General features: G+C 46.4%; 1 protein-coding gene across 2 annotated transcripts in view; it reads left to right on the top strand.

Annotated features, from left to right (window-relative positions):
• Window positions 1-21,509, top strand: part of SCFD2 (sec1 family domain containing 2) — a 395,614-nt gene extending 374,105 nt beyond the window's left edge. Inside the window, exons 8-9 of one of the 2 annotated variants that reach the window (XM_061420162.1) lie at window positions 9,049-9,168; window positions 19,971-21,509. In XM_061420162.1, coding sequence (XP_061276146.1) covers window positions 9,049-9,168; window positions 19,971-20,063 — 213 coding nt within the window. In that variant the 3' untranslated portion in view covers window positions 20,064-21,509. Of the gene's footprint in view, window positions 1-9,048; window positions 9,169-19,970 lie in introns of those variants that run through there. The other variant, XM_061420163.1, reaches the window with a different exon arrangement.
• The last annotated feature ends 518 nt before the right edge of the window (window positions 21,510-22,027 follow it).

The raw sequence follows: 22,027 nt of genomic DNA, 5'->3' as shown, positions 1-22,027 counted from the left end.
TTTATAAAGATCACCTGGCAGCAGTGAGCGAGCAGGGAAGGAGGCCAGACTGGCACCAGATTAGGGAGAGAAGGTAAGAAGAGTCGGGGTCAGGTAGGGGCTGAGGGAATGAAGTCAAGGATGCAGCCCTGGTGGGTCCCACTGGACTGGGCGTTGATGGGATGTGGAAGTAAATGAGGGCATTATCCAGGGCCCCTCGTCCAGTCGGGGATGATTCGATGGCAGGTGTTTACATTCTCTCTGACTCAGAAGAAGAAATGGAGAAGAAAATAACTTGTGTTTTAGAGTTTAGGTGCCTGTGATACAGCTTTGCAGCTCAGCAGAGCCTGGGCCTGCAGTAGCGACCTGGGGACACAGGCCCTCTGAGGCCTGGACCGTGGGCAGGACAGGGCCACCCAAGGAGGGTGTTTGGGAGAAGAGGCCCCAGCAGTCAGGAACACAGTGTGTGATGGGACAGGTCAAGCAAGAGGAGAGCCCAGGAGGCAGGAAAGACACCGAGAGGGCTTGGAAAACAGAGAAGGGTTGGGGTGGGGGTGGGAGTCTCCAGAATGGGGACGCCATCCACGGCAGCAAATGCAGCAGGGAGGTCGAGCTAATGACAGAGTGCCCCTGGCAGCATGGCAGCTGTTGCACTGAGATGAAATAAGTCCCACGAGGAAACTGGTCATTGGCTGACATTGCCAAAGAACTAAAAGTACAGAGTTTTAAGAGATGAGAGCTAGTAAAAATGCTTTCAGTTGGAAGAATCTGTTTATAAATTAGGGCATGTGGAATGTATCCCACTCTTCTCTGAGGCAGACCTGGATTTCTGTCTCAGCCCTATAGCTTACGAATTGGAAAACGTGGGACAAGTCACTTCACCTCTGTAAGCCTCACTGTCTCTGTCTGTAAAATGGAGCTTCTACCTACTTCACAGATTCTAAGATTGTGCAAAGTAATCCTTGCCCTGTGCGTGCGTGCCAAGTCACTTCAGTTGTGTCCGACTCCATGCAGCCCTATGGATTATAGCCCACTAGGCTCCTCTGGCCATGGGTTTCTCCAGGCAAGAATGCTGGAATGGGTTGCCTATTTCCTTCTCCAGGGGAATCTTCCCTACTCAGGGATCAAACCCATGTCTCTTACTTCTCCTATGTTGGCAGGCGGGTTCTTTACCACTAGTACCACGTGGGAACCCCAACCCTGCTTTATTTCCTCCATAGCACTTACTGCTTTCCTCACTTATCAATTTACTTCTGTATTTTGTCATTTTCCCCAACAAAAATATAAATTCTTTGATGGCAGAGATTCTTCTTGGTTCATTCACCGCTGAGTTACCAGTGCCTACAGCAGTGCCTGGCCCATAGAACTTGCTCAATAGGTATTTGTGGAATGGATGAATAAATGAATAAAAAGCGGAGCTGAACGTGAAGTGTTCGGTGGCGGCAGCAGTGCCGTTACTGACTTTTGGGGACAAGAGCCATTACGAGTCCACCTTCAAAGTCAGCACAGCTGCTCTCAGGGCCCAGGGACCTTTGGGCCAACGCTCCCATTATGCTGTCTCCCTCCTACGAGGCCCGCCCACTGTTGGAGAATGGAGGACCTGACCGTTGCGTGTGCTGGGGACAAATGAGTCAGTCATGAAGAGAAACAGAGTGGAGAGGAATCAGCAGCTGGGTTCCCGGAATGCCCAGAGAACTCCAGGGAACCAGGAGCAGAGGAAACACTTCCCATAGAAACCAGTCAGGACATCAAAGAGTGCTCTTGGGGCCACAGCTGCAGAGAAGGTGTCGGCATCCTTGGCTTCAAAGGCTGGGTAAATGGTGGGGAGAAATTGTCTTCTCTGATCAGAACTGATGTCTTAAAATCACAGCCAATGAAGGTTTGGAAATGTCTTAAAGTCACAGCCAGTGAAGGTTTAGAAAATGAAAGAAAGGGCAGTGAGCCCGACTTGCTTTATTAATCTGTGTGTTTATGATGGCAGTAATGACGTTTACATCTTGCAACTTCAAAGTGCCCTACACCGTGAACTCACATACAAATGAGACTCAGCCGAGTGTGGCTGATTATAAGGAATGTGTTATTCTGATGGAAAAGACTGGAAAGACTCCACTTCCCAATAGTCTGCCAACTTGATGTGTTCTATAAAGGAAGCTGTATCAAAACATAAATCTAAACAGAAACCAAAATAGCAAACAGCAACATGCATTAATGGCACCCGTTAATTTGTACCAAAATCAACATTCTCTCAACTCCTTGGCCCAGGGGTATTGATCCCTGTTGCTGTTTCTTTTTTCCTTTTCATCTTTCAATGCATCCTTCCAAGATTCTTGCAATGTACTTCAGAGTCCGGACTCTCTTATGGAAAGCATATGTCTTTGAGAACATGCTGTACCAATGTGAAGTTCTGAAGCCAGTTGTATTTCTGTCCCAGGAATAAGTGAGAAACAATTGTTTGTGGGTTGGAAGGAACTTCAGGTTGTTACTCAGCCAGGAAAACCATGCATAGAATGGAGTGTCTAAAAGATCTCTCTCTTAGAGAGAGAGCTAAGGAAAGAAAGACATCTCCAGTTAACCTGTGGACCTCATCCATTCATTCATTCTTTTTATTCACGCAACACTTGTTGAAAGTTTACCATGAGCTAGCTCTATGCTCAGAGCCCAAATTACCAAGATAAATACAATCAGTCCCTACCCTCTAGTAGCTTACAGTCTAGAAGAGGAGATAGGCAGGCCTATCGAGGTTGCAGCCCGTGTGACAAGGCCAGGGCAGAGGTGTCTATCAGATTCGGGTCATGGGGCAGGAGTTGAGAGGTGGTTAGAGAGAGATTTTTAGAGGCGAGGATGGCTTTTAAAGACAGAAGGAAGGAGATGAAGAGCAGACAAATATGCAACAAGCAGCAAAGGTTTACTGTATAGCACAGGGAACTATAGTCAATATCTTATAATAACCTATAATGGAAAATACTTTCAAAAATAATGTATGTGTATTTATATAACTGAATCACCTTGCTATGTACCTGAAATGTAAGTCAACTGTACTTCAATAAAACATATATTAAGATAAAAAGGAGAGCCAAGGGCACTTTACACAGAGGAAACTGTCCATGCCACATAACATAAGACAATGCAGATGGTGCTCAAAGTGTTTAATAACTGGAATGTGATGGGCACAGACAGAGGCCACTGGTGTGGATAGGCCAAACCCACCAGTGTGGTCCCAACCAATTCCTGTGGGCCCCACATCTTTCCCACTAATACAGAAAAACCCTCAGGGTATATCATTGAGCAAGAAAAGCGAAGCCCAGTATTGAGCAGCTAGAAGTCAAGATAGCAGTTGCCCCTTGGTGAGGTAGTGACGTGAAGGGGGCATGAAGGGATCCAGAGTGCCAGCTTTCTGTTTCTGATCTAAGTACTGGTCACAGGGGTTTGGTTTATGAAAATAAATTGAACACTTGTGATAAATGCTCTTTTTCAGGGCAAGTGTTCAGTAAGATGTTGCATGTTTAGCAAAATGTTTTTTTTTAAATACCATGCATTCATGGATGGTTCAGGTCTTTGACTGACTCCAGCAAACAGTGTATATGGAGGAGATGAAAATGGAGACAAAAAGCAAAGCCATGTGAGAAAAACCTTATATACTGAATTGAGGAGTCTGAACTTTATCCTTCCTGGCTCTGAGCATGTGAGGAGGTGACCGGTGTTTAAGAGTGTAACCTCTGCGGTTTGGCCCCTGCCTCCACAATTTAGTCACTATGTGTAAACTTCAGTCTCTTCATCTGCATCATATACCAATGATTGTATTTGCCTCCTAAGGATTTTTGAGAATGAGATAAGATAATGCACAAAGATTCAATAATAAATATTTACACTTTAGAAAGTTCACTTAAGCAGGAATGAGAAGAATGGATGGGGGTGGCCAGATGAGGGACAGGAAGACAAGTTAGAAGAATCTAGCAATAATCTAGTAAAGAAGAAATGAGGGACTTCCCTGGTGGCCCAGTGACTAAGACTCTGAGCTCCCATTGCAGGGGGCCAGGGTTCAATCCCTGGTCAGGGAGCTAGATCCCACATGCCACAACAAAGAGTTTGCATGCTGCAGCTAAGACCTATCACAGCCAAAATAAATAATAAATATAAAGATTAAAAAGAAGAAGAAATGAAAGCCAACCAGAACAGGGAGAGTGGGAATCAAAGAGAGATCAGTAAATTGGAGGGGGCAGAATTAATAGACTTACCTAGGAGATCAAAAAGATAGCAAGTCCAAGATGACTTCTAGGTATCTGGCCCAGGTGACTGTGAAGGTGATGATGCTTATCAAAAGTTCAGAGAAGGAATAGACTTGGCAGGAGGTGGGGAGTGGTTAAAATCATGCACCAAATTTGAAATCTGTTGAGTTTAGGAATGCCAGGAGGCATCCAGGTGGAGATGGCCACTGGAACTAAATAGAGATGCTGAAGACATAGATTTGGGAAGAATTGAAAGATTATTGGAGGCATATAAGTAGATGAGGTCCTCAAGTGAGAGTATCACAGTTCAGTTCAGTTCAGTCACTCAGTCATGTCCGACTTTTTGTGACCCCATGGACTACAGCACGCCAGGCCTCCCTGTCCATCACCAACTCCCAGAGTTTACTCAAACTCATCTCCATTGAGTCGGTGATGCCATCCAACCATCTCATCCTCTGTCATCCCCTTCTCTTCCTGCCTTCAGTCTTTCCCAGCATCAGGGTTTTTTCCAATGAGTCAGTTTTTCACATCAGGTGGTGAAAGTATTGGAGCTTCAGCTTCAGCATCCTTCCAATGAATAGTTAGGACTGATTTCCTTTAGGATGGACTGGTTGGATCTCCTTGCAGTCCAGGGGACTCTCAAGAGTCTTCTCCAACACCACAGTTCAAAAGCATCCATTCTTTAGTGCTCAGCTTTCTCACATCCATACATGACTACTGGAAAAACCATAGCTTTGACTACATTGACCTTTGTTGACAAAGTAATGTCTCTGCTTTTTAATATGCTGTCTAGGTTGGTCATAACTTTTCTTCCAAGGAGTAAGCGTCTTTTACTTTCATGGCTGCAGTCACCATCTGCAGTGATTTTGGAACCCAGAAAAATAAAGTCTGACACTGTTTCCACTGTTTCCCCATCTATTTCCCATGAAGTGATGGGACCAGATGCCATGATCTTCGTTTTCTGAATGTTGTGTTTTAAGCCAACTTTTTCACTCTCCTCTTTCACTTTCATCAAGAGGCTTTTTAGTTCCTCTTCACTTTCTGCCATAAGGGTGGTGTCATCTGCATATCTGAGATTATTGATATTTTTCCTGGCAATCTTGATTCCAGCTTGTGCTTCATCCAGCCCAGGGTTTCTCCTGATGTACTCTGCATATAAGTTAAATAAGCAGGGTGACAATATACAGCCTTGACATATTCCTTTCCCAATTTGGAACCAATCTGTTGTTCCATGTCCAGTTCTAACTGTTGCTGTCCTGACCTGCATACAGATTTCTCAAGAGGCAAGTCAAGTGATCTGGTATTCCCATCTCTTGAAGAATTTTCTACAGTTTGTTGTGATCCACCCAGTCAAAGGCTTTAGCATATTAATAAAGCAGAAATAGATGTTTTTGTGGAACTCTGTTGCCTTTTTGATGATCCAACGGATGTTGGCAATTTGATCTCTGGTTCTTTTGCCTTTTCTAAATCCAGCTTGAATATCTGGAAGTTCACGGTTCACGTATTGCTGAAGCCTGGCTTGGAGAATTTTGAGCATTACTTTACTAGCGTGTGAGATGAGTGCAATTGTGCAGTAGTTTGAGCATTCTTTGGCATTGCCTTTTTTGGGATTGGAATAAAAACTGACCTTTTCCAGTCCTGTGGCCACTGCTGAGTTTTCCAAATTTGCTGGTCTATTGAATGCAGCACTTTCATAACATCATCTTTCAGGATTTGAAATAGCTCAACTGGAATTCCATCACCTCCACTAGCTTTGTTCGTAGTGATGCTTCCTAAGGCCCATTTGACTTCACATTCCAGGATGTCTGGCTCTAGGTGAGTGATCACACCATCGTGATTATCTGGGTCATGAAGATCTTTTCTGTATAGTTCTCCTGTGTATTCTTGCCATCTCTTCTTAATTTCTTCTGCTTCTGTTAGGACCATACTATTTCTGTCCTTTATTGTGCCCGTCTTTGCATGAAATTGTCCCTTGGTATCTCTAATTTTCTTGAAGAGATCTCTAGTCTTTCCCATTCTATTATTTCCCTCTATTTCTTTGCACTGATCACTGAGGAAGGCTTTCCTTGCTATTCTTTGGAACTCTGCATTCAGATGCTTATATCTTTCCTTTTCTCCTCTGCTTTTCATGTCTCTTCTTTTCACAGCTATTTGTAAGGCCTCCTCAGACGGTCATTTTGGTTCTTTGCATTTCTTTTTCTTAGGGATGGTCTTGATCCCTGTCTCCTCTACAATGTCACAAACCTCCATCCATCGTTCTTCAGGCACTCTGTCTATCAGATCTAGTCCCTTAAATCTATCTCTCACTTCCACTGTATAATCATATGGGATTTGATTTAGGTCATACCTGAATGGTCTAGTGGTTTTCCCTACTTTCTTCAATTTAAGTCTGAATTTGGCAATAAGGAGTTCATGATCTGAGCCACAGTCAGCTCCTGGTGTGTTTTTGCTGACTGTATAGAGCTTCTCCATCTTTGGCTGCAAAGAATATAATCAATCTGATTTCAGTGTTGTCTACCTGGTGATGTTCATGTATAGAGTCTTCTCTTGTGTTGTTGGAAAAGGGTATTTGCTATGACCAGTGCATTCTCTTGGCAAAACTCTATTAGCCTTTGCCCTGCTTCATTCTGTACTCCAAGGCCAAATTTGCCTGTTACTCCAGGTGTTTCTTGACTTCCTACTTTTGCATTCCAGTCCCCTATGATGAAAAGAGTATCTTTTTAGGGTGTTAGTCCTAGAAGGTCTTATAGGTTTTCATAGAACTGTTCAGCTTCTTAAGCATTACTGGTCAGGGCATAGCCTTGGATTACTGTGATGGTGAATGGTTTGCCTTGGAAATGAACAGAGAACATTCTGTTGTTTTTGAGATTGCATCCAAGTACTACATTTCAGACTCTTGCGTTGACTATGATGGCTACTCTATTTCTTCTAAGGGATTCTTGCCCACAGTAGTAGGTATAATAGTCATCTGAGTTAAATTCACCCATTCCAGTCCCATTTTAGGTCACTGATTCCTAGCACAGGGTCAAAGATAAAGCCCAAGGAGTATCGACAATTGAGCAGACCAAGAAAAGGAACCTATGAAGAAATGTGAGAAGAAGCCATGGGAAAGGTAGAAGGAAGACCCCAGAGAGAGTGCTATTGTGGTAGCCAAGAAGGATGTCATCAGCTGGGACACATGCCACAGAAATGTCCAGATAATGAAGACAAATGTCTGTCGACCCCTATCTGTGACAGCCGTTGGTGACTATAGTGAGAGCTATTACAGGGGACAGCAGGACAGAAGCAGCACAGCTGTGCATGTGTGGTACCTGGGCTGGAGGACAGCCGTCAACAAATGCAGTCAAGGGAAGGAACCTCAGGGCAGAAAGCTGGGGGGTGGGGCGGGGAGTCTAGAGCCTGTTTCTGAAGATCCAAGAGTTCTGTAACTTTGTCCGGTATTCACCACTGCCCATTTGGAAGAAGTTTAGACCCACTTTTCCTTCTTTCTTCCTGCCTTTTGTTTTTCCCTTCCCTCCCCCGATTTCTCCCCATCCTTCCCTCCCTCCCTCTTCACTCTGAGTTTCCTCTCCAGAAGCCAAGGAATGACTTATGTAACTGGAAGCACTTAATGTATTACCTTCCTAAGTGTTTTAAAATAAGATACTGAAAAGTTATATTTAGGCAAGGGAGTCAGAAGAACCAAGATGAAAAAAGAGTTGAAGCCAGGGTAAGAGAAGGGCTGGCTCTCTTCCTCTCAACCTGCTGCCCACCCTGCCACCCATGGGGACCATCCTTTGGCCCAAAGATGGCTTGTGTGTTAGTGAGTGTGGTGAGTGCAGACACTTCCCTACTTTGTCTACCCTCTTCTGGCTGGAGACCAGCCTGCTTCTCCCACCTCTGGCTTCACTGGTCATGCAGGCAGCTGGCAGCATCCTTCCTATAATGACTCCATGCAGCTGTCCTGCTCACTTTCCCCAGCTGGTGACCTCTTGCCTGCAGAACTTGGCTCATACCACTTGTACCCACTCCTCCCCGAACCATCCTGAACTTGCAGGTAGGACTCGAACACACTGTCTTCAGGAACCCCCTCTTGTCCCCTTCGGTTAGTCACCAGGTCTACATGTTGGCATTGTGCATTTCCTGAGATGGTACTGAGGGATGCTCTCATCTTAGTTGTTTATACTGTGCCTCGCTGGTGAGACCTTGAGGCCCCGGCAGGGATTCTCCACGACATTCAGTGCAGCATCGCAGGCAGGTGCAATCCTCAGCTGAGGTTGGTTTGCAGAAGGTAAGGGCATGAAGTCTGCCCCCAAAGGTGGGCACGGGGCTCTTGCATCTTTGTCCACCCTTCACCTCCTCCTCCCTAGGGATGTGACCATCTTTCAATGCCACAGGCATTTATTGAGCACCTACTCTGAAACGGCACCAAGTACTCTGGGACTTCAACAGTGAACCAGGCAGACAAGATCGCTGCCTCCTCAGTTTGTGTTCCATTAACGGAGACAGCCATCAAAGAAACATGTGTAAGCAGAGACGATGACTCCAGGCTGTGGCTATCGCTTGGAAGGAACTGCACAGGCTCTGTAAGGCAGGAGCACATTTGTGTTGAGACCTGTAGACTGAAAAGGAAGGGAAAGTTGCCCTCAGTCTTCTCTGTTATTTAATAGCTCCTGCTCCTTTAACTTCTCTTTCAATAAAATATTTATGTAAAGGGCTGTAGGAAGGCAACGTGCTGGGCATGCTCCTGGTCAATGGGCTCGCACCCCCTAACACACTGTACCCCTAACGAATTATAATCTCTCGAGTGGCTGTTCACCGCACCTGAAGACGCCTCTAACGCTAGGCGCATTTTGTGTTGCAGGTAAGCCGGCCTCATCCCAGCGACCACCCTCTCCTCATCCTCTTCGTGGTGGGCGGAGTCACAGTCTCTGAAGCCAAAATGATCAAAGACCTAGTGCTGTCCCTGAAGCCGGGAACACAGGTACTGAGTCCTCGGTGACGCTTGGTGACATGATCTGAATGGGAAGCCTGGACAGGGGGAAGGGTGGGCCTCCGTTAGGCTTCCCAGCCATCTGCGTCACCATCCTGCAGCCTCCTCTCCCCTGCTCCTTCTACCTGTCCCAGGCCTGAGACCTCTCCTACCCTGGGCTGCAGTGCTGTTCCCCCGATTCCTAAAAGGCATGTCTTCTCTGATGTCCAAGCAGTGCTTAATTACTCTAGCGGTTTCACCTCTTACCAGGCTCTAGATAATTGAGGGTGGCTCCCAGGGACCCTCTCCACCCTGTGGAGAGGACAGAAAGGCACCTCGTCTGGACAGTGACAAGTGCAGTGTCTTTCTTCTCCTGCCTCCTGCCAGGCTCCGTCTCCCTCCCCACAAAATGCCCATGGTGGTTAAGGCACAGCCCTCCTCCATCTGCCTTTTACTAGCCAGGTGATCCAAGTGAGAAAAGCCTTCAGTTTTCTCATTGAAGTGACAGGGTGGGGTGACTGTGAATCTTAACTGAGAGATGGGAGAGAATGTGCTTCTTAGTGCAGTGCCCAGCACACAGCCCTCGATACAGGTGGCCAAGGTTATTATCAAAAACCACTTCTGAGCAGTTGCCACCCTACCCTGCAGCAGGAGCTCAGGGAGAGGGACTTGAGGAACAGGCAAGGACTTCCCTGTCTCTGGAAGCTCTCAGCTGGCTGGGGCAGCAGAGCCTGTAACTCAGTAAGACTAAAAAATCCTTGCCTTAGTAGGTTCCCAAAGCAGCCTGAAACAGGAGGCTGCAAGCAGACTTTACATGGGAGGGGATCCCAAGAAGCAGAAGGGAGAGAACTGGGAGAGAGACAGTGGAGGGAGAAAAGCCAGTATAGAGTGCGTGGCTGGGCTGCTTGCTGCTGTGGGTACCCCAGGCTCTGTCCTCCCGGGGCCAAGGACTGTCCTCCAAACTGTCCTGCTAGGGGATGGAGTGCCTGGGACTTCACCCTGAGGTTGAGGCTTGTCTCCTGGGGCCTGTCTTCAGCTTTGTGCTGGGTCTGTATGCTGCCAGCAGCCTTCTGTGACTTGGAGACAGCAGAACAGAGATGCCAGTGCAGTGCTTCGGGTAGGATGCCGGCTCAGAAGAGAACTGTCCACCAAAACCGCACAGAATCCTGGTGGTATTCCAACCATGCCTGGCTGCCCGCCCCCCGCCCTGGGGGAGAGGTACAGATGTCTCCTACTTCCACCCACTCAGCCAGCCAAGGAGCTCCTATCCCCGCTGGCATCCCAGACAGCTCACTGATGGATCCCCATTGCTGACCTAGCCTCCTGAAGCAAACGTGCTTTCCTTGAGGACAAAGACTGGGCCTTCCCAGGCCTGTGCACAGGACAGGAGCTCTGTCACCTTGAGGTCTGGTGGTGTGATGTTGTTGAGATGGCCAGCCCACCTGGTGGTATAGAAAAGGCCAGATCTCTGTGGGTCTCCAAACACCCAACTTAGGAAAGGGACCCAGGTGTGCAGGGAGCCATGGCATGTTTTTGAGCAAAGGAGTGACCCGTCATTGGCTATGGCCACTTCTGCTGTTACTAACACCTGTCTTGGTCGTAGCTGGTGGGATTTCTGATAAAGTGGTAAATTCAGCCTCACCTCACACCTACTCCATCAGCAGTGTTCAGGGTCTGTTTAGTGAGCAGTTGCCTTTTTGAGCAAGACATTCTTTTTTTATCAGCAAGCATGCTTCTCACTGCCCCTAACATGGTGAACCGAATTCTTAGCTGCTGCATTGTTAACTGGCTGACAGACATGTTAATCTCCCCTCTAAAAGGATGAAATGCACACTTTTTCAAAGCCATGTGACCTGAGTTTGACAACAGAGACCCGGAATCTGCAGTGGCTCAGTGGCTGGGCTGCAACTGACCGACCTTGTGCTCAGTCATCTGCAGAGAGAGCGGCTCAAAGAATTGGGGGCTTAAGGGGCAGGCGTGCCTGCTGCTTGTCCTTTGTGCAGAAAGCTCCCCCTGAAGAGTTAACAGGGCCTAAGAAGATTCCAGAGAGGAGTTATTTACCAGCATGGCCTTCATTCCAAGTCCTGAAAGGAGGTGGATTACCTGCCTGTTTGCTGGAGCGACACCTGCGGAGGCGGGTCTCCCAGTATTAGACCTCCACAGACCGGCAGCTAAGTCAGCCCAGATCTGAGATGTAACCAGCTCCGGCTTCAGAGGTGCATTCAGAGGGATGAGGGCTGGATGCTCTGGCTGTACACGGAAAGGCCTGCTAATCTGTCGCCCTCTTAGGTCTCTGCTGGGGCGCACATGGGAACAACTGAAGGGGGGCAGGTCTGGCAACCAAGAGAGTGACTCTAACCTGACCGATGATTTAAACATACGTATCTAATACTGCTGTCTAATACATATCTAATCCAGCCTACATGTAAAGGTCCCTAGGGATGAGGATTTACCCCCTTGCCCATAGCCTACCCGAGTCCTGGAGGCCTTGGCCCTTAGGACTGTTTGCTCTGCCGAGTCTACCTCCACTCCCTCTGAGGTCTCACTCAGCAGTTTCTGCCTGTAGCTCCTGGGCCCCACAGAATCTCCAAACAGATCAGGCTCACCCCTCCTCCACAGGTCCTCTTCCAGGCTGCTCTTCTCCAAACTGAGTGTCTTCTGTCCCTCCAGCCACCTCACTGCAGCCCGCGCTGTGAACCTGGGTATCCCAGTTCCCAGACGGCTCTCCTGGGACCCTGGTCTCTCTTTTCAGGCTCACTTACACCTGAGCTCCTCCCTTGCCAGGGGCTGAGCAGTGCAGAGGCGCTGAGGCCACCTCCTCCTCCCACCACGGCCCCTACCTGCCTCTGGGCCTTCTTTTCCTACCCGCTTCTGCTGGCCTCTCTTCCCTAGCCTCAGGACTTTGCACTTATTTTAATTCCAGCACCTCAGAAAGGATCTGGCACTGGGTGTCATGATTACTCATTGAACATTGAACACTAGAGGACTTCCCAGGTGGCTCAGTCGGTGAAGAAGCCCCTGGAGAATGAAATGGTATCCAGTAGTCTTGCTTGGCAAATCCCATGGACAGAGGGGCCTGGGGGACTACAGTTCATGGGGTTGCTAGAATTGGACGTGACTTAGTGGCTAAACCATCACCACAGAACACTAGAAATTCTACTTGCATTATTGAAGTACTGTAAGATAAAAGCAGTTTTTCTGGAGACTACACCAGCCTGTTATTGATTCTGAGATTATGAACAACTAAGACCACCCTGTCTTTTGCATCAGTTGCTGTAATTCATATCTATTCCATACCACATAGATGCTTTTTGGACCCAGGAATAGGAACTTAACAGCCTCTTAATTGGAGTAGTTGATTATTCAGTAAACATTTATTGAGCATCTCCTCTGTGCCAAGCACTGTTCTTTGTGCTGAGGATAGAGCAGTGACCAAGCCAGACGTGTACCTTCTTTCCTGGAACTTACACTCTAATAGTGAGTGACTGACATCAAACACAGAAGCTCCAGCCAGACGTGAGTGTTCTAGAACAGAGGCAGGTGCTCTGATGGGAATACCTGCAGGAAAGGGGTGGAGGCGGGAGGGTCCTTCAGATGGCATCGGCTTCTCCTGAAGGAGAGGGTTGATGAGCTGAGATGTGCAAGGCATTCAGGGATCCACTCATCAAAGGAAACTGCCAATAGAAGCCACGTAAGGCCCGCACTTCTTGGAGAGAAAAAAGCTTCGTCTAAATTATTTCATCTGATTGATGACTGTCATTTATAACTTTATTGCTACTTCTGTCTTGGGTATTCCTTTGGAAAAGGTGTATGGGTTCATTACATATTCTAATGTGTTGTCTATAGATTATAAGATAAAGTCAAGCATGTACCTGCTGATACTTTTTAAGTTGACCTGTCTTTATACTTAGAGTGTGTTGTGTGTTAGTTGCTCAGTCGTGCCCGACTCTTTGTGACTCCATTGACTGCAGCCCACCAGGCTCCTCTGTCCATGAGATTTTCCAGGCAAGGATACTGGAGTGGGTTGCCATTTCCTTCTCCAGGGGATCTTCCCAGCCCAGGGATCAAACCCATGTCTCCTGCACTGCAGGCAGGTTCTTTATCGACTGAGCTAGAAATGTCTCTTAATAGTAGGCTTCCCTGGTGGCTCAAATGGTAAAGACTCTCCTGCAATGTAAGATCCCTGGGTTGGAAGATCCCCTGGAGAAGGAAATGGCAACCCACTCCAGTAATCTTGCCTGGAGAATTCCATGGACAGAGGAGCCTGGCAGGCTATAGTCCATGGGGTTGCAAAGAGTCAGGCATGACTGAGCAACTGTCACTCACTCAAGGCACATCCAGAAATAAATTCCCTTCTACAGAGGGTGATAAGGATCTCAGGAAACAGTGGCATTCAGAAACCACGTTAGCACCTGCTAGTCCCAGAGGATGGCTGTCCTGCACTACAGTGGGTGTGTTTTCTCTGCTCTCCTCCCCTGGTTGTTGCTAAACGTGCTGATGAGAGAAAGTGGGCAGCTAGAGAAAGCCCTCTTCCCTGACTACAAAAAAAGGGATCAAACAGGCAGCCTCTCAGCCCCACCCCAAACAGCCGCAGCCACAAGCAGCTGACTTTGCAGGCTTGCCCTGGCTCTGGAACGCGTGTGCCCAGCACTGGCCTCTTCTCACTGCAGACAGCTCTGCAGGCTGAACCCTGGAGCTGGGAGGTGGCCAAGATGCCAGCCGAAGTCTGGGATTGTGGGAGGAAAATAACAGGGAGGGACCCTCCCAGAAAGTATAGGGAAAGGCCAGCTCAGGAAACAGAGAGAGACAAAGTGGGCCTGACCTTCCGCCACGGCTCTTCACGGTACACGTTGCCCAACCACGCTTTCATGTGCGTCTGCATTTCTGGAACCAAATGTTCAGTGAGACTGTAATAGAAAAAAAAAAAAAGTAGACCCAGAAATATGCTCGTACGCTTACAATTTTGTGCCACTGTAGACATTCGAGGATAACTAAATCCTAACTCTAAACCCTGGCTCCAGGTTATTCTAAAATTTAATGCAAGCCCTCAAGGAGAGAAGTCAGGCAACTTCTTTTTTTTTCCTTCTGGTCTGCATTTAATTTGTTTTGAAGTTTCCTACTCTAAGGAAAATGTCAGTGAGATTTACAATTTTTCTTCTTTACCTTATAATTTGAAATATTAGACAGCATCACACATGTTCATATTATTCTTATTAATATTGCCCTTTATTCCTATGTACTTCATGTATCTTTGATATTTGATGCAATCCTCTTAGCAATGCTGAAGTCATTTGCAATAGAAGTTTCTTGTTGTTTTCCCTCAAGTAACTTCCTTTTAAACAACCATCGGAAGGGACAAAAATGGAGACATCTGAAATCTCAGGGCATTCTTTAGAAGAGCCTAAACACAACACACTCACCCCACCAGCAACACAAAGGCAATGAGTTTTCCAGAAAGCTTGATCATGTCTGTTTCAATCCACTATCCCAGTGGTTTAACAAGACACACCTTTTATGTTTAACACATGTGGCACCTATACAAATGAGGGCAAATAGTGCCTTGAATATGATATGTGCTCAAGAGCCAGTTCATCAGCTGGATGAATATGCATGTTGGTGCCTGTGCATGTGAGTTGCTTGTACTGGAAAGCATCTCCCAAGTTTAAAAGAAAAATAGAGAAAAAAAACATTTTTGTCCCCTGCTCCTTTCAATTCACAGTGTTGGAAATCAAGGGATATGAGTCTAAATCCTGGGCTGCCCTGCTTCCTCTCTTTCAGCAGAAATAGAACAGGAAGATGCTGGCACCTCCAAATTATAGCAATGGCCCAAAAAAGCGAAAAGTGGAGAGAAAGCAGGTGCACTGGGCCACCCCTGCAGGAACTAGGGCAGACTGAGCACAGAGACAAGCGGTTCTTTCGGCTGGAGGAGAACCTGCATGCAGCCCCAAAGGCTGCTGCTTTTTAGGGGCTTGGTTCCCAGGTGCCCTTGGGCCCTCTGGCCCTGCCTCACAGATGGAGATTTTCATCCTTGCCCTCGGCTGCTTGAGAAAAAGCCAGTCCTCTGAAAGGAAGTCTCTAGTGCTTGATTTGCCTCATATCGCACGTTTGATGATTATGTTTATAAAATTTAAATTTCATATCCAGCAGGCTGATATAGGATTGCTTTAAGCATTTTCTTTTTCATTTTAGAGTGTCCTTCCGCTCCCCGCCCCCCCCCCCCCCATTTAGCTAAGATTTTTATAATTTTAAGGACTGTTTTAGTCAAATAATGCAAAAATACCTTCACTTGAATAGGCTAGAAAACTGAAAATGAACAAAAGATGCCTGAGATGTTAAAATACTTAAGGACCATCAGCTATTATACTGTAAAGGAAATGTTAGCCATGTGATCCTGCTTGCTCTTCAAAATAGGAATTTTAGACAAATGGGTTTTCAGTTAAACCAATTTGAAACAAATTTACACAGAGCCATTATATTTGAGCTACCAGAGCCTCTTGGTGTGAAAAAGTCACTGCTGAACATGGCTAAACCCACTTCCTCCTTCCTAGTCTTGTTTTTGTTTATTCAATTAATCAATCATTGGCTAACTTATTGTATCAGGGATCTGCGAGGTATCAGGCACTGTGCTAGCAAACAACAAAGAAACTCAAGGAAACAAGGAATACAGTGTAATAGCAACAGCCATGGGAACATCCTCAGTCTTCAGGGAGAGGTGGTCTGGGAAGGCTTCCTGGAGGTGGTGATGCCTGAGCAGATTGTTGAAGGATGACTAAAAGATCTTCAGGCAAAGAGTTGGTAACTCTCATTCTAGGTGAAGAAACACCCCCAAAGTTCCATTTGTGAAACTGCAAATAGTTTAGAGTGTCTAGAATGTGGAACTGGTAATGAGGGGGATGCTGTGGCCAGGGGCTGGGGTGTGGAGTGCTGAGCAGCCATCAGACTCCAAAGTCTTGCGATGCTCTCTAAGAGGATCAGGCTTATAGATTTTTGGTTTGTGGTTACCATAAGTTTTTGATATAGCAATTTATCTACATACAAGACTGGTCTCTTAATTTCAAATGCATGTCCAATAGCCTGCATTTGTACTCTCCTCTTCTCACAGTTGCTGGTTTTGAATTCGTATTTGTGTGGGGTGATTTCCTACCTTTACTGTACATTTGCCTTTACCAGTGAGCTTCCCCACTCATAATTTTCTTACTTCTAGTTGTGGCCTCTTCTTTTCCATCTAGAAAAGTTCCTTTAATATTTGTTGTACAGCTAGTTTGGTGGTGCTGAATGCTCTTAGCTTGTGCTTATCTAGAAAGCTTTTGATTTCCCTATCGGGTCTGAACAAGCCTTTGGGTAAAGTATTCTTGATTGTAGGTTTTTCCCTTTCATCACTTTAAATATACTGTGCCACTCCCTCCAGCCTGCAGAGTTTCTGCTGAAAAATGAGCTGATAACCTTACAGGGATTCTCTTGTATGTTATTTGTTGCTGTTCCCTTGTTGCTTTTAATATTTTTCTCTTTGTCTTTAAGTTTTGCCAGTTTGATTAATATGTGTCTTGGTATGTTCTTCCTTCAGTTCATCCTGTATGGGACTCTCTGTGGTTCTTGGACTTCAGTTACTATTTCCTTTCCCATATTAGGGCAGCTTTTGGCTATGATCTTTTAAGATATTTTCTCAGGCCCTTTCTCTCTCTCTCTCTCCTTCTGGGACCCCTATAATGTGAATGCTGATGCCTTTAATGTTGTCCCAGTGGTCCAGTAGACTGTCCTCAGTTCTCTCATTCTTTGTTTATTCTGCAGCAGTGGGTCAAGCTTAGAAAGGGTGGAGGAAGGCAGTCAGGATTTGCAGCCTGTGAGTAAATGCTATCAGGCTTACACGTGAGGAAGACATCTCTGGCACATCCTCCTCCCCTGTATCAGCCCAGTGACTGCTCTGCGCTGAGTAGAGGGAGCGCAGCAGAGGATGGGACTAGTGGAGGTGGTGGTGCTAATGAAGATGAAACCAGCAGGCACCATTTTAAGCCCCTCCAGAGCCTGTCATTGTGCTGAGTATTTTATATCTATGTTCGCATTTGATCCTTATGATAATCATGTGAGGTGGGTGTCATTATTTCCACTTCACAGACGAAGAACTTGAGGCTCAGAGTGATCCAGCAAATTCTCCAGGGTCTGTCGTCTGACAGGTGGCCAACTGAGGCCCCACTCACATTGGACACTCCTAAGGCCTCTGTACCATCTGGCGGGAGTCCTTGGTCTCAACGTCCTTCCCTCCTAATGACACTGACACCTCTCATTTACTTCACAGACTGCCTTTGTTTTCCATTGTTTCTTTCCTACCCTCCAGAACACACACCCAAGACATCCTCTGGTTCAGCCCTTATGCCAAATACCCACTCGTCTAGTTGTGACAGGGTCCCGCTCCTTAGTGCCAGCTCAGTGCAGGTGACTGGGCCAACGTCCATCAGCCACAATTGAAAGCCCAGCCCACACCCTGAGAGTGATGGATTCTTTGGGCTTAGTTGTCACTGCCCTGGAAGTCTGCACATCAACCGAGTCTACAGCCTTTCCCTCCCAGCTCCTCTACCGTGTTCACGAGACGTACGCATCCTCAGAGACTCACCCTAGCCGTTATACTTGCCCTCACCTGAGCCAGAGAGGAATCTGCCGTCTTGGCTTTGGAACTAAGACCCCAGGGGTTAGCATGGTCTAACCATGGTGGTTAGCCCCATCTGACCCAGGTGGTGGGGTCTGGCAAGCACAGGGCAAGGGAGGGGCCTGTGGCCTAGCTACCTGTCCTCCTGTACTTCACGAGAGTCTACTCTCATGCAAAGGATTCTTGTCTTTATGTGTGGTCTTTTAAAAATATCTGAATAAGGGTCTTTTAACTTGTTATCTGGGGTTCCCTGGTGGCTCAGATGGTAAAGAATCCTCCTGCAATGTGGGAGACCTGGGTTCAGTCCCTGGGTTGGGAAGATCCCCTGGAGGATGGCATGGCTCCGCATTCCAGTATCCTTGCCTGAAGAATCCCCATGGACAGAGGAGCCTGGCGGGCTCTAGTTCAAGGGGTCACAAAGATTCAGACATGGCTGAGCGACTAAGCACAGCACAACCTGTGGTCTACGAATCCTAGTTAGCCACAAACCTCACCTGAAACTATATTCAAAATCTTGTATAGATGAACATACATGTATTTTTCTAGAAAGTTCTTAGCTTTCGTAATATTCAAAAGGAGGCCTGGGCTTCCCTGGTGGCTCAATAGGTAAACAATCTGCCTGCAATGCAGGAGACCCAGGTTCAATCCTTTGGTCAAGACGATTCCCTGGAGAAGGCAATGGCTACCCACTCCAGTATTCTTGCCTGAAGAATCACATGGACAGAGGAGCCTGATGGGCTACAGTCCATGGCGTCTCAAGAGTTGGACACGACTTAGTGACTAAACCAACATGACCCAATCACAATAAAACAGCAGCTCAGAATTGCTGAGCACCTTGTATGCATTACAGTCTTCACCTTGGGTAATCCTTGCCATAATTCTACAAGCTTTTATTTTTCTCCTGGGACGGATAAAGTGAGGCCACAAGCGGAATAACCTTCCCCAGTGTACATAGCCAATCAGCCATGGTGCCGGGCTCTGCTAGCATCTGATGAGCCTGCTGGTCTGGGTACCACCATTCTCTACTATCTGTTGGACTTGGTCTCGAAGACCCTGAGGCGTGAGCACAGGCCCTCTCCAGAGCCGCGTATTCCAGTGGTATCTATACCATGTGATAAGAGGGTGCTAGTGTTCACTCTCTGCCCTCAAACTCTCTCATCACATGGCTTTCAAGGAAAAACGTGAGCACAGACTGCAGTATACTTCTGCCAAAAATATGACTTGACTGATATTAACCATATATTTTCAAGGATAATTCTCTTTCAAAATAAAAAGTAATCATTAACCAGTCCAAGTTCGATGCATGAAATGGGGCACTCAAAGCCGGTCACTGGGACCCAGAGAGATGGGATGGGGGAGAGGTGAGAGGGGGTTTCGGGACAGGGGGGACACATGTACACCCATGGCTGATTCATGTGGCAAAAACCACCACAATACTGTAAAGTAATTAGCCTCCAATTAAAATAATTAATTAAAAAAAGATGAGGTCATTAGGGTAAGCTCTAATCCTATACAACTGTGTCCTTATCAAGGGGGAAAGAGAGACCCAGAGACAGACACGCAGAGGGAAGACAGGGTGAAGACATGAGGGAACTTGAGGGGGAAGGTTCGCCCTCACAACCCGTAGATGGAACCAACCTGCCAACACCTGCATCTGGGACTTCTGACCTCCCGAGCTGTGAGATGATGACTTTCTGTCATGGAAACTGGGTACTAGGAGATAGATACAGTCATCATCATCATCATCACCCACAGCAACATGCTGCTCTTGAGTATGCCTTCTCTCTTTCCCGGAAGGAACAAAGCCTCCCTGGAGGAGAGAGGGACCTCTTTGTGGAGTTCAGATTACCAGATTACAAAGCAAAGGTCTGATTTAGTACAACTAAGCAGCGAGGTGGTGGCTAGGCTTGGCCCTGCCCAGTGCCCACTGGTTAAAGGCTCAGCAGACGCAGCCCCGCTGTCCTCAAGCCACCCTTCCCAGCCTGCGTTCCCCTCCTTCCACCTGGGACTCGAGAACCCACTGATTCCAGCAGCTGCCTTCTGCCTTTTCCTCCACAGTATCCACTCTATGCCTTCCCCTCAAAGAAGGGTGTTGCATTTTATTTCTTGTTATCGAATAAGCTGGGTTGGCTCTCCTAATTGTCTGCAATGTGTTTGCCCCTCCCATTGTTAGGTAATTGTGCTGTCCACACGACTCCTGAAGCCACTTAACATCCCTGAGCTGTTGTTTGCGACTGACCGGCTGCATCCAGACCTTGGCTTCTAAGCATCTCCTAAGAAGATGAGCCCTACCTGAGCTGGAAATCCCAATACTGTTATCTGTTAAAATCCAATGCCTCCCAAACCAATGTCCCTGTTACTAATCATGGTTATGACTGAATGTTGCCCAAAGGATCTTCATAACCACACAGTGAAGTATTGCTGAGATTTTTTTTTAAATCATTTTTCTAAAGGCATCAAACTGCCTTTCAGCTGGCCTAATTCATGATAATGCCCATTTATCCTTACCCCTCTCTCTGTGATCTTTCTGATTCCACCTTAGAATGAAGTTCATTCATTCTAAACAAGTGCCTGTCAGTGAGTGTTGGTAGATTACAAACTGTTTGATCTGCAGATGCTCCAGGAGAAGTTAGACATGCTTTAGAATCATGAGTGTCAGGAAAGTTTGGTTTTCAAGATAATGTAGCTGAGGAGGGAACACTGCGAATGGGATCTGAGGCTTTGTTTCTCTTTTGAGCTGAGACATTTCTGAACAGGGGAGGAAAGGAGGGGGTCGGCTAGGGCAGTGCCGATCGTCTGCCTCTGTTGTAAATCTCCTGCCTTTACAAAGAGCTGCATTGTTCCTGTCTGCTTACTGGGCAGGGCTGCCAGCCTGCCTGGAACAGGAGTGGGAGAGAGGTTGATTGGAGCACTGTGACAGCCCAAGAAAGGTTTCCTGTCCTTCCAAAGGAAGGCCCCAGTAAAGATATCTGGTCCAGGAGGTCTAGGTTGGAACCCTACCCCTATGACTTATGATTTCACATTTCTACTGATTACACATTTCTACTTTCTTTTCTGTAAATCTTAGCCTTCCTTCTAGCCATAACAGAAAAACCTAGACCCACAGAGTGGAATTATATAAGAACTCCAGCAGACAGGAACTTCTTGGAACCCATACATTTGTAGGTGTATAGTTGATGGAAATTTCTAGTGTCTCTAAAAGATGTTTACAATAAAGAGGGAAAGCTGAAAACAATGACTAGTGTGAATTAAACAGGTAGAAGAAATAAAATGTAAACCAAAATGTGTCTCTACTTTTAGTTCTCTGCAAAACACTACCATTTTATGAGAAAACTGTGAAGTTGGAAATCATTTTGAGATGTCATCAAGGCAGGCTTTCTTGACCCCAAGATTCTTTATTTTGTCCAAGTATGTTTTCCACCTAACACTGGTTCTTTCATGGTGCTGAAATAGTGGAGGCCCCAGATGCTTCATTCATTCTACTCAGAAGTTTGAATTTGAGTAAGGGAGAAAATGGCAGATAGCCCCAAAGAAATGATCATTAAAGCAAAGATCACTCTTTTTTAAAATGAATAAATAACCTCTTGAATTCCCTGGCGGTCCAGTGGTTAGAACTTAACATTTTTCTGCAGTTCCTTGAGTTCCCTGACCAGGGAACTAAGCATGGCCAATAAATTAATTCATTCATTAATAAAGTAAATAAGTAACCTGTTGTGGGTCTCCAATCTGTATTCATTTGATCACTCATTCATTCCCAACTCCCCAGTGGCACGTGCCAGACAGTCCCCAGCGTTCCAGGCCAGTGGGGAAGGAGGCTCATCCTGGACCCCATGTCTCTCACAGAATGCCCATCTGGTGCTTTTCCTGAAGCTTGGGCCCTGTGAGAGGATCTGCTCAAGGTTAAGTTTTAAACCATATGTCTATATGCAAAGGAAACTTTCAGAAAATACAAACCTCAAACTGCTAACAAGCGGTTCCCTCTGGGAAGGAGTCTATTATAGAACTTCACTCACTCTCAATATATTTGTGTCATTTGAATATTTTCACAGTAGATGTATTGATATATTACTCTTGGGCCTTTAATGTATTTTTACAAGTTGATTTCCTCTTGTATAAAAAGAATATTCCAAAGCTTCTAATCTGAAGTGGTAAACAAAGGACGTTTCTAATTGTAAATGTTACCCATCATCAGTTACTGTGTTCCCCAAAGGCTCACAATACTAAATTAAA

The sequence above is a fragment of the Bos javanicus genome, chromosome 6 (genome assembly GCF_032452875.1).
Source record: "Bos javanicus breed banteng chromosome 6, ARS-OSU_banteng_1.0, whole genome shotgun sequence".
NCBI lineage: Eukaryota > Metazoa > Chordata > Mammalia > Artiodactyla > Bovidae > Bos > Bos javanicus.
This window is presented reverse-complemented; position numbering and strand designations above follow the sequence as displayed.